Raw genomic sequence first — 18,077 nt, forward strand, 5'->3', positions numbered from 1 at the left:
GAGACCCCAAAAAAGCAAATATAGTACAGTACTGTGTTTAAACATTAACTACTAAAAAAAATAAAGGGGAAGCGTAAAAAAAAAAAGATTTGACAAGGTAAGGGAACTGTTTCTCTACTTGTTTCATTTAATTGAAAATGGTTAAAAGCAGCATTTTTCTTCTGCATAGTAAAGTTTCAAAACTGTATTAAGCCAATGTTCAGCTGTAAACTTTTGGAAGAACAACCATAATGTTTTGTTCAGAGTTACAAACAACCTCCATAACTGAGGTTGTACTGTAACATTGTTCTTTCCTTTTCCCAGTGTTGGCTTGTCTGTCTCTCCTTAGGCCTTGGCTACACTTACCCGGTAGTTCGGCGGCGAGCGATCGAACTTCTGGGTTCGACTTATCGCGTCTAGTCTGGACGCGATAAGTCGAACCCGGAAGTGCTCGCCGTCGACTGCGGTACTCCAGCTCGGCGAGAGGAGTACCGCGGAGTCGACGGGGGAGGCTGCCTGCCGAGTGTGGACCAAGGTAAGTTCGAACTAAGGTACTTCGAACTTCAGCTACGTTATTCACGTAGCTGAAGTTCCGTACCTTAGTTCGAATTAGGGGGTTAGTGTAGACCTGGCCTTAGAGTATTAGCTCCTTGGAGACGGTACTATCCTTGGGTGCTTGGAATGCGACTAGCACATAATGGGTAGTATCATAGATAAATAATATCACCGCTTTCAGAAGCTCTGTGTGAGGGAGGTGATAGAGACAGAATGGGGAAAAGGGTTCCTGGGAACAGGCTGGGGAGACAGGGGATTCCATGGGAGTTAATGGGAAGGAAGGACAAAATGGGTGAGTCTTTTGGATCCCCCAAGCTCATTCATTTAATTGAAACAAGTCAGTGTAAAGATATTAATGTGTGTACACTTCAGCATCCTAGTATTTCAGTAATGGTTGGCAAATATGAGCTCTGGTATCTGATTCTCAGTTCCTGTGCTTGAGGCAGGATGAAGAAATGGGGGAGGAAGGTGGTTAAACCTACAGCTGCCTTATCTTTGGATCTGTGAGTCTTGAAGGGGGAATAATACATGTAGCTCTATTTCTTCACTGTGGGCCTGATTATCTAAAGGACTAAAACATGTGAGTAATTCCATTCCTACTCAGGAAAGCACATAAGAATGCTCATCTTTAAAGTCAATTGGCCTATTTTTATACTTTAAAATGTAAGCATAGACGATGCTGAATCAGGACCCATATTCAGATCCAGGAACCCACTGCAGGTCTAGGAAAGGTGGGTAGCATGCCATAAAGGTGTTACCGCCGCCACCACCACATGTGGCCCTTTGCCCACAGCTGTGTGAATAATTGGGCCTTCTGTTCCAAAAACAACTGTTCTATGTTATATGATTTCGTATTTTTTGTTGGCCACTGAGAACATTCACAACATTACTCCAGGGGGAATTCTACACCAAAAAATAAAAATTCTGTGCACAATATTTTAAAATTCTGCATATTTTATTTGTCAAAATAACACAATATAATCATGCCACTTTCAATTATTTTGGTAATTTATTTCAAAATACCCGTCAGCAAGTATGTCTGTAACAGTACAGACAAATAAAAATCAGGAAATATTTTTTTAACATAATTATTTACTAGGCATATTAATACAGAACTCTGAGTAATCATTCATTTAAACTGCAATACAGAAACTTCTTTTTCACACCCCTCAGAAGCAGCCCAAAGGGTTGGAGGAGTCAGGGGTAATGGAGGAGTTGAGGGAGGGGGAAGTAATTGCTGGGAAGGAGCCTGGGAGTTAGGAGGAATGTTGGGTGTGGATGGGAGAAATATGGAACAGTTTTTTTTTGGGGGGGAGGGGTCTTGTTAGGAGGCTGGGGAGTCTCCCCCATGCAGACCCCACCTCTGACCCCATCCCCATGTGGCCCTGCACCCCTACTTCCATTCATCCCCTGGCTCTATCACCTCATTAACTCCTGTGCCCACCTATCTATCCCCCCCACTAGCTCTTCTGAACCCCAGTCTTTGTGATCTCCCCCTCGCAGCCCTGTGTTCCCTGCTCTTTTCCCTTCTTCCCCCCTGTGCCTCCTCTGGCCCCGCAGGCAAGGCATTGAGGAAGGGAGCCTCTGCCCCTTTCCTCTCTGCAGGTAGGTAGTTGCTCTGGCTTGTGAGCCAACTGCCCTCTTCTGGTCCCACATCCACCCCTGGTGGGTGAAAAGTGTAATTGCAGCATGATCCCTATCACTGCTTCCCTTCACCTCCTAATTCTGTGCTTGTGCAGTGGTGCAAAATTCCCCCAGGAGTAGACAAAGTTCCTGCCCCAAAGATCTTACAATCTAAAGTATTTTTGCTTTTTAAAGTCAAAATTGTATTAAATTATTCCTTTTGAAGTGAGATGCATTATTCTGACAACAAAATGATTAGCCCTTGCAGAAAAATCTATAACAAATGTATTGATTGTGTTGTTCTACATCAGTAAAAATGGGTAAAGTGTGTGTGTGTGTTTGAGAGGGAGGAACAGCAGGGAAGGGGCTGTTTGTGTTCAGCATTAGAAAATTACTAGAAATTTGAGGGTCATAGTTTACTTAATTCTAAACAATGTAGATTGAATTCTAAAGGTGAAAATTACATCATTTGATGAAAATATTTCTATAATCTGTCTGTCAGGAACAAATAAGGGAGTGGATGATGGCATGTATTCAAGCTCTTGTATGGCATGTGTCTGACACCACTGGACTTCAACAAGTTCCCAGTATTTCCTATAACTAATTTCTTTAGAATGAAGTAAAACTGCAGTAATTGGTTTGAAGATATATGTGTATTTGGGAATTTCTGCGTATACATTAAAAACTAAAATAACTCGTGTGTGTAAATCCTTCAGGAAATAAATCAGGCAGGATTTACTGTCAAGTAGGATTTAGCTTTAGATGAGGAAAATGTACTTTAAAGTTTCTCTCTACCTAGATGTTATCAGCTATGGAGGCTGATAATCGGTGTCACAATTGGGAAATATTAATTTCCCTTTATAGAATTAGAGACTAACTGCATTTTTCTGGATTCTGAAATGCACATTGCAAAGCATATTGTGGAACATATTTGAAATGGAGTAAAATTTTAGTTAACATGAACGTTTTTCCTGGCTTAGGTTCCCCTGTAACAATGGATAGAATAAATATAATTTCCACATGGGATACACTCATTAGATTTAATTTTTTCTTCTTAAAGAAATATTATTATTATTATCCCGGTAACAGAATAGGCTCACTACTATTAATATTTTTGTTACTGCACAATAGTACCATAGGATTTGGCTTCAAGAAAATTAAAATAAACCATACAAACAGAAGAGTTTGGTCCTAGGCTGGACCTCTAATATTCTATTTCTCACCAGTTGATGAAAAGATTTGGCAGGGCAAATGACCCACTTCATACTTTTTCTCCTGTTGTAACTAGGCAAGAGGGATAGCTGAATTGTCTGGCTTGGAAATCAGGAGCTATCAATAATTGCAGCAGACAGGATTCTTCATTCATTTTTTATAAATGGTGGAAAGGAACAAAGAAATAAATAGTATAAAGACAGATTACTCTGAGCTTTATCTAGCTCAATGGCTGCTACAAAAAATCATCCAGTGGTTCACACCAACTGCATCTCCTTTAGGAGTTTATTGATAATCACTTGCATGTATTTTTAAATACAAAAGTATGTTTAATATGAATTCCTTGAAATCTATGTTCTTCAGAAGAGTATCTTCTGAAAATGTCCATAATACTGTGATACCAATAACTTTAATCACCAACTAACTCCTCTCATTAATAGGCACTCCCATGTATTTAAGGGAGTGATTTGTTATGCCAGAGGGGATGAATATGAATAACATTTTTTTTCTTTCCCTTTCAGAAATGTGTAACTGAAGAGTGTTTCTTTTTTGAGCGCTTGGAATCAAACAACTACAACACTTACCGGTCACGGAAATATTCTGATTGGTATGTGGCACTGAAAAGAACTGGACAGTACAAACTTGGACCAAAAACTGGACCAGGGCAGAAAGCTATCCTTTTTCTTCCAATGTCTGCCAAGAGCTGATTTCAGTGGTAGATTCTATAGTCTATGCCACAACACACTAAAGTGGTAGTTTCCTCCACTCCTTCCAAAAGTAGTAAAGTGTGAGCAAATATTTGATAACTGCTTTTGCAGATGTCTGATTACTAAATATGTTTGTATAATATAACCTTGATGTTACTGTATGTTTTGAAACAATTGTGCCAGTGTCCAGAGGAAAAAGCACCAGTATCCGTGCTTCACGTATTTTCCTCTAGTTAGAGCTACTATATTAGCCTTATGTTAGCCTTGCAGTGTAAAGGAAACTTAAAGATGTGCACATATTTACAGGAATATTTACCTTTTAAAAGAAATAATATATATATCTATATATCTTACTAGAAAATAAAAAAAGTAAATATTGAATTCAGCAAGAACAAAGTCCAGGAATATTTTTAATATGGTACAAGTAAGCCCACAATTTAAAACAATCCATTCTAAATTATGAATTTAATTAAATGTGAAGCTTGTTAGAATTCTGTCATGTTTTTATAAGTATCTGGCAGCTCCCTATGGTACAGCTTATAAAATAGGCCTGTGTAAACAGCTGGAAATTCTCTCATGGTTATATCAATCTTATCAAACCCTTCTCTGTATCCATAAAGTAGCAGTTTAGCTACACTGCTGGTGATGGGAGTAGTGTCTTTGGTCTTGGCAAGTTCCTCAAGATCCATCCATTCGCACCTCAAGCATTCCTGCTGGCAGAAGCTGATGTTGAATGAGGAAGGCTGCAGGCGACAGATGATATACATATCTGATAACCCAAAGGCTCCGGGGTGCCTATGTTGCTGCCTTATGCTTAAGAGGGACTTGAACTCTGACTTAATGCCAGTCTCTTCACAAACCTCTCGAACTGCTGTGTTTCCTAGATGGAGAGAAATATTCCTACAGTACATGTAAGAGGAGACTACATTTCAAGAACTGTTCATAGTGAAAGATTTCCAACTCATAAAGCATCGCTGATGGTAACACCTTTTTGAGACTGTAAAGGCTATAAACTCCAACACTACAGTAAGCTCAGTTTTTGGCCCTTTGAACGAAACTAATTGTAATGGACTATTTTGCCTTTCTTGTGGATAACCTACAAAATGATGAATGTTCATTAATACTGTACAAGTGTGGTCGCTCTGAAACTGATGCACCAATGCAGTATACCCAGCTCTTGTCTAAAGATATTTGCTAAATATTTTCAGTTCTCTTTGATCCTAATTAATACATTTTTAGGTTTACTTTCAATGGCTGATCTTCCTGTTGCATCTGAGCACTTTCAATTATATCTGATTGTGGGAACAAATCAATTAGTTCAGTGGCACAAGTACACAATTTATCTTACAGATGTAAAAGTGTGCAAACAAACTGGCCTACAGAATGAAGGAGGACCTCACCCTTCTTGCAAAGTTATCCTTAAATGTCTATAATGACATTTCAGTTATATTATTTTGCTAACATACCATGAAATCTATTGATGCATGGGAAATTCATACAGATAATTCCTATTAACTTTGCATATGTAAATCTTTTGTACACTGACCAAGAGGAGATAAAAACCTCTTACATTTCTCATTATAAAAATCAGTAGGAATGGAGAAAAAAAATCCGTTAACTTGGGCCCCAGTCCAGGAATGTCCTTGAGCACAGGCATAGTGCTACTGAAATCAGTGGGACTACTTGTGCTTAAAGTTAAGCACATTTTTAAGAACCTTGCTGAGTCAGGGTCTAAAAACAGCTAATGGCTGGCAGGGTAACTCATTCACTCTTTCAGTGCTTAGACCCAGTCTCTCCACTAACCAAAAGCTAGAGTTACCTCCGAACAGCAATCAAAATCAAAGATCCCAGGAGGGCTCTAATATCTTCTTCTGCCAAAATTTAGCTGTTCCTAGGCCTTGCAAAACTTTACAAACCTTTACAAACTTTTGGGTGGAGTATTTTTTGGATGGGTAAATAGAATTATTAGATTTTTTTTTTTAATCCTCATGGCAAGGGAGGTGACTCTGTTTTGTCTGTGATGTAAAATGCTCATGGCTAGTTTGCAAGGCAACTTGCTGCAGTTAATTAGGAATTAGAATGTTGGTTTATATTTAACAGAATTACATTCATTTTAATAATGCCTGCAAATCACCATCTTGAAAAGTCAGAAGTACAGAAGATATAAATTTTGGATTTATTTTAAAACCACTGAAAATAATTTCAGGACATACAGTAGCAAACCATAAGCAAAATCTCTAACAGCCTTTCTTATAGACAATAAACATTTATATAGTAATGACCCTGATCCTGCAAACACTTCATGTGTGTTTTAAAGTTAAGCACATTAATAACTGCACTGCATTTAATGGGACTAGTTGCATGAGTAAAGCTTGACACATGAGCATCTCTTTGCAGGACTGGGCAGGGGGGCATTAGTATATAAATATGTCTGCAGAACATTAACTATTAACTACACAGAACTTGGGGGAGTGAGGGGGGAGGAGAAGGGCATGGAAGCACTCTGATTCCATGTCTCTGACACAGTTGTAGAGATTACTGACAGGCTGATCCATTACCATGCCTGGCTCCTCTGGGCTGGAATCACTGGAAGTCCTAATGGAACGTTCATCCAGTCTTCCTTGGTTAGAACAGAAGTGGAAATGAAGCAAACTCCCTACAGTGTATTTGTATAGTACTCTTTGGACTTAAAGGGGGAAAGGAGTAAAAGGATAGAAATCAGGGATGCTGAGAGAGACCATGCTAAAATCATTAGACCAGGAATTTCAGTCTAGATTTGAGCTTTGCTTCAAGATAGTGCCTTATTGTAGTTCCCTTATTTTTTTTTTAATATTTTAAAATGACAAGTTAAAGTGGAAGGAACATTCAGGGCTTGAGCTTCAAAAATTGGCAAGCCCCAAAATGCATGCAATTTAGTGCTTAATTTGTTCACATAACTACCACAGCTGCTGCCTGTGCAAACTGGTACGTGTGAATAAACACTGATCTGCAAGCATGGTAACTGCACTCCTACATTTTTGAAAGGTAGGCCCTTAAATGTTTGAGGCTTAATGTAAATGATGGAAAAATAAAGTTCTGTTATATTTCATGCTTCATTAATTTATATCTGTTAAAATATAGTAATAAAAATAACTGCTGCATCACATCTTAATATTTTAATAGGGGCATGAGGGGAACTTTAACGAACATATTTTCCCCAGTTTTTCTGATACCTATTTCTGTCACCCTAGCAACATCTACAGCCTCATCTATTTTTTTAGAGGGATGTGTCCCTGGCACTCCTGTGTACAACATTCCTACAGTGGAGCCATGCTCATGCTGGCCATTCTTTGCCTATCAACAATGTAAAAGTTCCTCCAAAGTCCCCTTCTATCTTGGATCCTTCCCTTTCAATCCTCCTCTAACCAGACTCCCTTTTTGGTACAAAGTATACAGCATATATTCATGGCATTATGTACGCCTCTCCAAACATAAATGTTTGACATGTAAGCGCATGTTTCACAAAATTATACATGCAACATCAAATAAAGCTAAATTCTGTAATAAATATTTGAAGGAACAGCATTAGTTCAAATGAAATTAGTTAGTTAAACTTCTGTGCCAGGGAAGATAATGGAGCAAGTAATTAAGGAAATCATCTGCAAACACTTGGAAGGTGGTAAGGTGATAGGGAATAGCCAGCATGGATTTATAAAGAACAAATCGTGTCAAACCAATCTGATAGCTTTCTTTGATAGGATAACGAGTCTTGTGGATAAGGGAGAACCTGTGGATGTGGTATACCTAGACTTTAGTAAGGCATTTGATACGGTCTCACATGATATTCTTATCGATAAACTAGGCAAATACAATTTAGATGGGACTACTATAAGGTGGGTGCATAACTGGCTGGATAACCGTACTCAGAGAGTTGTTATTAATGGTTCCCAATCCTGCTGGAAAGGCATAACAAGTAGGGTTCTGCAGGGGTCTGTTTTGGGACCTGCTCTGTTCAATATCTTCATTAACGACTTAGATATTGGCAGAGAAAGTACGCTTATTAAGTTTGCGGATGATACCAAACTGGGAGGGATTGCAACTGCTTTGGAGGACAGGGTCATAATTCAAAATGATCTGGACAAATTGGAGAAATGGTCTGAGTTAAACAGGATGAAGTTTAACAAAGACAAATGCAAAGTGCTCCACTTAGGAAGAAAAAATCAGTTTCACACATACAGAATGGGAAGAGACTGTCTAGGAAGGAGTACGGCAGAAAGGGATCTAGGGGTTATAGTGGACTACAAGCTAAATATGAGTCAACAGTGTGATGCTGTTGCAAAAAAAGCAAATATGATTCTGAGATGTATTAACAGGTGTGTTGTGAGCAAGACACGAGAAGTCATTCTTCCGCTCGACTCTGCTCTGGTTAGGCCTCAGCTGGAGTATTGTGTCCAGTTCTGGGCACCGCATTTCAAGAAAGATGTGGAGAAATTGGAGAGGGTCCAGAGAAGAGCAACAAGAATGATTAAAGGTCTTGAGAACATGACCTACGAAGGAAGGCTGAAAGAATTGGGTTTGTTTAGTTTGGAAAAGAGAAGACTGAGAGGGGACATGATAGATAGCAGTTTTCAGGTATCTAAAAGGGTGTCATGAGGAGGGAGAAAACTTGTTCACCTTAGCCTCTAAGGATAGAACAAGAAGCAATGGGCTTAAACTGCAGCAAGGGAGGTCTAGGTTGGACATTAGGAAAAAGTTCCTAACTGTCAGGGTGGTTAAACACTGGAATAAATTGCCTAGGGAGGTTGTGGAATCTCCATCTCTGGAGATATTTAAGAGTAGGTTAGATAAATGTCTATCAGGGATGGTCTAGACAGTATTTGGTCCTGCCATGCAGGCAGGGGACTGGACTCGATGACCTCTCGAGGTCCCTTCCAGTCCTAGAATCTATGAATCTATGAAATATGTTACAGCAGTACATGAAATTGCATATAATGACTGAAGGGCTAGATCCACAAAGAGGACTTGGGCATTGCAATGCTCAGTCTAACATTTAGGCACCTTGCCATCTAGTGGAAGCCACAGCCCCAAGTCAGGCGTCCACTCTCCTTGTACAAGACATGAGGAGTGTTAAGCACCTAAGAATGGGACCCATAAAAGCCAGCCAGATGAGTAGGTAGCTGCCTAATGTAGCCAGTAGGAAATGCCAAAGAAAAGAGTATAACCTAAGTCAGTGGTGGGCAACTGGCTGCATGCAGCCTGTCAGGGTAATCCGCTGGTGGGCCGCCAGTTTGTTTACATTTGCATGGTCGCCTGCAGCACCCCAGTGGCCGTGGTTTGCCGTTCCCGGACAATGGGAACTGTGGGAAGCGATGTGGGCCACAGGGACGTGCTGGCCACTGCTTCCCGCAGCTCCCATTGGCTAGGAATGGTGAACCATGGCCACTGGGAGCTGTGGGCAGCCGTGCAAATGTAAACAAACTGTCTGGCGGCCCACCAGCGGATTACCCTGATGGGCTGCGTGTGGCTGGCAGGTTGCCCACACTGGCCTAAGTCCTGCCCCTTAAAGGGACCTAGATGCCTGAGTCTGGGCCAGAGGGAGAGTCCTTCTCTGCTCTTGATTCACAGCTCTGAACCCTCTCTTGGAGTTAAGGGCATAAGTCCTTTGTTGCAATAAAGCAACAACCACAATGAGAGGAAAGATGGTGGTCCCCCCCTCCCCACTTCTTATAACCTCATGCAGCTGTGTGCATGCTGAGTGGCAGAAATTTAGGTGCCTGGGGATTTTAGGTGCCTACAGGGTGAAACAGCTGAGCAGAGATTTTGAGGATTTAAAATTTTGAGTTGGGTGTCTAAAGTGGCAGGTAAGCACCTAAATCCCTTTTGTGGATCTAGCCCAAAGCTGAGATGTATAGTGGGAAACTACTGTCCTGTCCATTGTAATGATGAACCGTAGAGTTTGTGGCCTTGGACACTGAGGGAGAGAATACATTTGTGGCTAAGGTGCAGGACTAGGAGTCAGCACGTGGGTCCTGTTCCCAGGGTGTTTCTATATTACTCCGGCAATGAAGTTAACCTCTTTTTGCCTGATCTTACTCATTAGTACTATGCAGATGATACTCAAAAATCTGAAATAGTATTGTGAGGAAAAATTTATTAACATAAGAGCGCAGAATGTAGTACTGCCCAGTGGAGGTAACTTTTGAACCCAAAACCTACATACTGTTTCCTATATACAGAAAAACCTCCAGTCTCTCTCTCTCTTTTTTTTTTTTTTACACCTGTCGTTTGCATAAACTTCTGTATTGTGAACTAATTGGTCCTGTAACCCTTTAACAGAACTTCAGCAGTACTGTAGTATTAACAACCATCTACATCACATTAGTTTAAGTGAAGTATTTCCTCAACTCATAGTGTCAGCTCACCTTTACTTTAAGAGTAATTATTACTATTTGTAATACAATAGTGCCTAGAGTCTCCTGCTGAAAGCGGGGACTCATTGTGCTAGTACTATGTACTTCTACATAGAGACAATTCCTGTCCCAAAGAGCTTCCAATCTAAACAGCCAAGACAGACAAAATGTGGGAGAAGACATGTAGTTATTCCCATGTTACAGATAGGAACAGTGTGTCAGGAATACTCAGAATATTGCTGAGTTTATCACCTGGTGCTTCAGGCTGTGCTTGAAGTATTTTAATTCATTTATTTCTATGCCATATTCACCTTCCTTACACTTTGGGTTCATATGACACAATGTCAAATAAACCTAAAAATCAAACATTGCTCTATGTGAAAATGTAGAAAAATGTGTTAAATGAAGGGCCTTTTCACCCTGAATATGGTGAAGCATCAGGTATCCTCTGCTGAAGTGTCTGTGTTAGGATGCAGGATCATGTCACCCCACCTCTCAGACACCAATTTTAAACCGATATTGACCATCACAAGAGTAATCCTGCAAAACTACTTTGGGCTACATACCTCTGTGTCAGCCAACTAACAGAGGGCACAACTCAGTAGACTTCAAGGAGTTGTGACTGCTTATGCTGCTGATGTATTTGAAACATTGTTCAGAGACTTACCAATGTCTTCACCTGGGTCTGACAGGCCTCCTGGAAATTTCCATGCATTTGTAGTCTATAATGGAGCAGAAATATTAGCAAGGTATACAATCTGTTTTGTTCTCCTAATACAAAAGGACAAAATGATTCCTCTAGAATTCCTAATCACCCTAATAGGTACGTGAATTTTTTAAAGGTGGTGACATGTTAATTACTTCTATAATTATCAGTTAAGATTTAAATAGAACTTCTGTTTTTGCTAATGTGATCAGACAGTTACCTGTCTACATGAAATATTGGAAGAAAACATCTACTGATTGAAAATATAAACTGTCTAACAGTCATTAGACAAAGTTGCTGCTAGTTAACTAGTTAAAAGAAGTAGTTGGACATGAAAGAAGCTGCTACAGATATAGACTGTATAATCTTATATTTAATCACTAATGTATTCTACTTCAGTGGTTTTTTGGCTTTTTAAAAATAACTGTACATACTTAATCTTCAAATAGATATTATGATTGTAGTATTGTTCTATACTGCACTGGCTTTAAAGTGATTTAGTGTCTGTAATAACCATGAAGTGTAACTTGTCATTTGTTTTCATGGAGTAGAAAAATAAAATCAAGACTTTTGTGTCTGACCTCTATACAAAATCATTTATTGAAATTCAGCAGAATCAAGTTGAATAATTAGCAGCCTTGGCATTGTAACTGCAACCAATAAACATGGACAAGATCCTGCAGTTGTTGTATTAGGTCCTATACGTTTTTTTTTTAAACTAATTGCAGTTAAAAAATGTTACCAGACTGACAATCTACTGAGATTAATGTAGAAAAAAATTAAATTATCCTGGGGGAGGAAAGGGTATTTTTTCTTGGAGTGCAAAGCAACTATGTACTTCCCATTGATTTATATTCGAAAACATTATCTCTGGGCTCTCCTTAAGAGCTTGGACAAAAGTTTAGAATAATAATAAAAACTGTAGATAGACAATGCATATATGGCCACTGGCATTCAGATTTTGTTTTCTGTGCCTGGAAATCTTTTATTGTATAATTGTCCTCATTCATGACACCACACAATGAGCTCTTAAACTATTTTGAGATCGCAGCATGCAGTATACATCATCACATAAATGTGCTCAGGTGATTTTTCAAACTTTGAAAATATCAACTTATTGAAGTAAACTGGTCATCTTTGGGAAAATGTCATTTTTCTGGAAGGGGGCGGGGGAACAAAAACAAAAAACCTAAGAGCATAAGCCTGGCCACACTGGGTCAATGTTCCTGTATCCTGTCTTCTGACAATGGCTGGTGCCAGATGCTTCACAGGGAATGAACAGTAGTTATTCAGTGATCCTGTCATCCAATCCCACCTTCTTGCAGTCTGAGATGGAGACACCCAGAGCATAGGGTTGTGTCCCTAACCATCTTGGTGAACAGCCATTGCTGGACCTGTCCTCCATGAACATGTCTAGGTTTTGTTTTTTTTTAACCCTGTTATACTTTTTGGCCTGGCAATAAGTTCCACAGGTTGACTGTGCACTGTGTGAAATACTTCCTTATGTTTGTTTTTAAGTCTGCTACCTATTAATTTAATTAGGTGACCCCTGTTTTTTGTGTTATGTGAAGGGGTAAATAACACTCCCCCCCGATGCCATTCATGATTTTATAGATGTCTATCATATCCTTCCTTAGTAGTCTCTATTCTAAGCAGAACAGTCCTAGTCTTTTAAATTTCTCCTCCCATGGAAGCTGTTCCATACCCCTAATTATTTTTGTTGCCCTTTTTCTGTACATTTTCCAATTCTAATTTATCTTCTTTGAGATGGGGTGACCAGAACTGCACACACTATTCAAGGTGTGGGCACACCATAGATTTATACAGTGGTATTGTAATTTCTGCTTTATTATATATCCCTTTCCTAATGGTGCCTAACATTGTATTAGCTTTTTTCACTGCAGCTGCACACTGAGCAGATGTTTTCCAAGAACTATCTATGATGACTCTAAGATCTCTTTTGAGTGGTAACCGCTAATTTAGACCCCATCATTTTGTATGTCTACTTGGGATTATGCTTTCCAATGTGTATTACTTTGCATTTATCAACATTGAATTTCCTCTGCCATATTGTTGCCCAGTCACCCAGTTTTGTGAGATCCCTTTGTAACTCTTAACAGTCAGCTTTGGAGTTAACTATCTTGAGTAATTGTGTATCGTCTGCAAACTTTGCCACCTCACTGTTTACCCCATTTTCCAGACCACATATGAATGCTGAACAGCATAGGTCCCAGTACAGATCCCTGGGGGACCCCGCTATTTACCTCTTCACTCTGAAAACGGACCATTTAGTCCTACCCTATATTTCCTATCTTTTAACCTTACTTTGCTTAAGAGCCTTTGATGTGGGACCTGGTCAAAATCTTTGCGAAAGTCCAAGTGCACTATCTCAGCTGAATCACCCTTGTAAACGTGCTTGTCGACACCCACAAGGAATTCCAATAGATTGGTGAAGCATGAGTTCCCTTTACAAAGGCTGTGTTCCCTACTTGATAGGTAAACAATTTCTTGGTCTAATTTACTTTTGTTTAGATTTTCAATGACAATGGACATTATTAACTTCAGCTCCTGTATTTAGTGTTATGCTCTTAGTAAAAACTGTTTTCCCCCTTGCTTCCCCCATTTTTTTTTCTTCCTCACTGGTTGCATATCATGTCAGTCTTATTCTGGCAAAGAGAGCTGGATGTAGGTGGCCCTGGATTCTGCCAATTCCATGTTGCGTCACCTGAGAATGAGTTGTTGTAGAGTGATACAAAGTTCACCCCTCTCCGTTTAAAGTTCAACATTCTGCCCTGATAGCATCCCCTACCTTTTGTTGGGCCAGGGATAGAAGAAAATGACCGTTTTGGTCCCAAGGTTTGACACCATGTGCAGCAATGTTTTGTGCAGCCTCCGAGAAGAAGACTAGCTCAAGTTTTTTGTACTGAAGGGTGGCTGAGGCAGGAAGTCAAACTTTGAAATGTACAATTTTTTTTTGAGAACTTTAGGAACCAATTTCTTTTTCTCCATCACAAATGTAAAGGAGGTATAGTTCTTCGGTTGGTGGTGGGTTGTTTTTTTTTTTTTTTTTTTTAGATTTGATGATTTCCTGAGTTATCTTAAAATTTAAACAGGTTATTCTTTATTGTTACACACACACGCTTGTGTGTGTGTTCTCTCTCTCTCGGTCTCTCTAAGGACTAGGAAAATATTTCTCTATCTGTATTTTCGTCACTTATGCTGGAAACTCTTTCCACCTATAACAAGAGCCAGTTTTGGATCTTGCAGATTGCATGCCAAATTTATGCATTAACTGGCAACTACTCAAAATGAGCTTGGAGGCCCCACTATACAGAAGTCCTTACAGTTTTGCTTTACAGCTAATAAAAACAACAAAGTTAATACTTTACTTCCTGTAGAGTGGTGCCGCTCTTCCCTGAACTCTTGCATTACCAATTCAACATATTGTATAATTGTGCCTGCCTATGAATATACACTTTCATTTAAGTTCATTAGCTTTGCTGCATCTAGCTGTGAACTGAACGAAAGCTTAGCTTAGTTACTGAGACCAAATCTGTGACTAGTTATTTCACCATGGGGAAAATGTAGCTGGTAGGATGCTGGCTTAGATCTAATGACTGACAAAATGGAAACTGATGCATCCAATTACACCTTATGTTGCCATTTGCAGAAAATGTCTGATAGCTCCCACCTAATTATAGGTTGCCTATGCTGTTATAGTGGAGAGATTTGAATTAAATTTCCAAAAGGTTATTCAATTACAAAAACACTGCCTTCAACTAAAATACAAATAACTTTCATTCGTTTTGTTCTTGAATTTAGCACATGAAATGGTGGAATGGCTCAGGAGCCTGGTAACGAAATAAGGAGCCTTTCACCACTTGATGACTGGCTTAAGTGTAGGTAACCTTGGTAGTGACTGGAAGCCATTACTGTGTGATGGATGTTTGGTGGTCTCAATCCAGTTCCACATCACAAAAACCACCATCACTGCAACTGACACTTATGCTTGGCAGCCTCAGCAGGGAGGCCAAGAATGAAAATGTATATGAGAAATTAACTAACTTCACATGCTTAGTGATGGGTTCCTCTATATCCTGATCAAAGCGTGTTGTTAATTATTTCATGTCATAAGGTCTGGCACTTTACAAAACAAACAAACAGAATCCCTGTCCCAGAGTTTACTGAGAGCTATTGACTTCATTGGGATTCTGCAAATGCCTGCATGGATCCAACTGCAGGACTCGTGCTGAAGTTAGGATATGGTCTATACAGGGAAAGAGTGATTGGGTGGGGAAGACAAAGGTGAAGATCATATAGTCATGAGGTTGCATGGGTAAATAGAACATGTGTCTTGAATTACACTGTGTTTTGGGTTCTTTATTAATGGAGGGGTGAGGGTGTCTGAGCAGACCCATTTTCAAGGGCGGGTGAGTGGGGGGAATTTGCATGGATAGTGCCTGTACTGTAGCTGTTCTGTAGCTTTTAGTCTAATACCAATCAAGCCCTTTCAATAAACATTCCCTGCCCCTGAGCACACTTCGAAGAAAATAAATACACCAGTGAAATGTTTGACAGGTATGCCAATGGCTAGAGGAAAACTTTTTAAATGGAATATTTTTTCAGAAAAATATAGCTTATTTGTATATTCTGTAATACTATTCCCTATCCCATTTTTGTTTGGGGGCTTTTGCCTTAAAATAACTTTTTTTTTTTTTTTTAAATCTGTCACTTAAGACTCAGCTACAGGGGGAGTTATTCTGAAAGAGATGTCCCTGACTAACTCCCTGGGCAGATCCTCTTGTATTCAGGAATGAGAGTGCCTTGTTCTTGTTTATCTTAACCTGCCTTGGATGTAGATTAAGCTAACTTGGAATAAGACAATCTTATTCCTGAATAAAAGTGTGCCCACACACCTATTCCTCTTTAAATTCATATCCTTATTTCATCCAAATTTATTTCCTAGGGTAGACAAACCCTTGGGTCCAAATCCTGGAAAAATTTATGCACATGCATAATTTTACTCAGAAGTAGTTTCACTTTAGTTCATGGGACTACTGCTGTCAGTCAAGTTATGACTAATGTAAAAACTAAATTACTAATAAGTAATATGTTCAATTCTACTATATCAGGACGGTAACTTGGAACTTTCTGATGCCTCAGAGGATTCTCATTTTAAGATGGGCAAAATAAGCATCTATGCCAGATGAACCTATAGGAAACAAAATTGTATTATGCAAATATCTTTCTTAAAAATTAACAAAAGAATGTCCCCCCCCCCCCTTCTCTGAAAGAGACAAAGTGGTCTCTAAACAGAATAATTTTCAAACATTTCCATGGAATGTTGGCAGATATTTATATTTGTGTTCTTTTTAAGCAGAGCAGAGATAAACATATGCTCTAGATGAAAAACAGAAGCTCTATGAAAAAGTAGTCTGTGCCTTTTTTTAGAAGAAACTGTGCATCCTTTTTTAATGGCTTCTCTCATTGGATGTGAAAACAGCCTCTCACTTGCCTCAGCAACCCCTGCAAGCTGTACCTGCCATAGCATTGTTCTTGCTTCCTTGAGGCAGCAGAGACAGAGTTGTAACTAGAATGCAACTTTTTCACCTATAGAAGACCACTTTATGTGTCCTCCGCCTTATTTTTCCTTTATAGCAGGCATACTCACTACATCCATCTACTAGCTAGGAAGGCAGGCAGCTTCCTATGAGGCTGGAGTATTATTTTTGGGGCAGCTGCTGCTAGATGTGAACTTGTCTATATTGGCACAGTGCTTGGCACAATCCACTAAATAAGTTGGCTGCAACCCTCTTAACAGTTTGATTAAAATGGCTTCTGCCAAACAAATTATTGCTTTTAAAGTAAGTATATAAAGGGGCTTTACAATATACATTGGACATGAAACTATACTGGGATAATTAGAGTATTTAATGACTAACTACATTTAAAAAAAATTCTTTTATGTCAATTTGGTCACTGTTAGTGGTAATCTGGATGTTAGAGAATGCAAATGTAACAAGGTTATTAACATCAAATTGAGTGTTATGTTTAAAGTGGTAAATATCCAAATATTTGATTTGTTTTGAGTGTCCTGCACAATAAAACTATCTAAGCAATATTTTCTTTCCCATGTCTCATTTTAGATTGAGTCCAGGTGTATTTCTCTAAAAGGCAGCATTCTCCATGTTTTCTTGTAAACATAAATACAATCACTAACAAATATATGTTCAGTTATGAGGGTTGTGACACAAACAGATGTTAATAGGCAGGATTTCAAAGTTATGTCTAAAATTTTAGCTGTACCTCACAGGACTCTGCTTCCCCCCCGAAACCCACCTCCATTTAACAAGAGATGAAATAAAAAGAGCACAATTCCATTCAGGTTTAGAGTAAGGCAAGTTAGCCTTATCAGCCAAGGGAATTTCTTTGCTTTAGTTTGTGTCACCATCTTGATGTTTCAGCATGGTTTTCTCCTCTCTGAAATTCCATGTTTTCATAAAGAAGGAACTATGCTCTGTTGTGCAAATGTGTAGTTGGATGATCATTAACCTGCTAGACAGGCTGTTGTGTCCATTTGGCTGTCATGCAGTCTGTGCTAAAATTCTTAATGCAATTGTATCTGAAAAAGTCTCTGAAAATGCTCAGTAGATGCTGAAGGGTATGTTTGTGTTCATTTTAAACAAAATGTGATTTAGAAGGTCCGTATGCATAAAGAAGCATGTTGTGGCTCACCACCCTAGGAACATTCTAGAAAAGGCCAAGGGAAGGGGGGTGAGCTCAACACATGGAGTGGAGAAGTATAATCTTGTGATGAACAAATCTAGGGTTACCATCTGTCCGTATTTCCCCAAACATGTCCGGCTTTTGCATCTCTAAATAGCCATCCGTGAGGAATTGGTAACA

General features: G+C 39.2%; 2 protein-coding genes across 3 annotated transcripts in view; one reads left to right on the forward strand and one right to left on the reverse strand.

Moving 5' to 3' along the window:
• Positions 1-17,292, forward strand: part of FGF2 (fibroblast growth factor 2) — a 75,650-nt gene extending 58,358 nt beyond the window's left edge. Inside the window, exon 3 of the mRNA XM_042860068.2 lies at positions 3,891-17,292. Coding sequence (XP_042716002.1) covers positions 3,891-4,076 — 186 coding nt within the window. The 3' untranslated portion in view covers positions 4,077-17,292. The remainder of the gene's footprint in view (positions 1-3,890) is intronic.
• NUDT6 (nudix hydrolase 6) overlaps positions 1,471-18,077 on the reverse strand; it is a 35,172-nt gene continuing 18,565 nt past the window's right edge. For both annotated transcript variants that reach the window (XM_008169623.4, XM_042860067.2), the window contains 2 exons: positions 11,133-11,187; positions 1,471-4,956 (listed from right to left, as the gene is read on the reverse strand). In XM_008169623.4, coding sequence (XP_008167845.2) covers positions 4,562-4,956; positions 11,133-11,187 — 450 coding nt within the window. In that variant the 3' untranslated portion in view covers positions 1,471-4,561. The remainder of the gene's footprint in view (positions 4,957-11,132; positions 11,188-18,077) is intronic.

The sequence above is a fragment of the Chrysemys picta genome, chromosome 5 (assembly GCF_011386835.1).
Source record: "Chrysemys picta bellii isolate R12L10 chromosome 5, ASM1138683v2, whole genome shotgun sequence".
Taxonomy (NCBI): domain Eukaryota; kingdom Metazoa; phylum Chordata; order Testudines; family Emydidae; genus Chrysemys; species Chrysemys picta.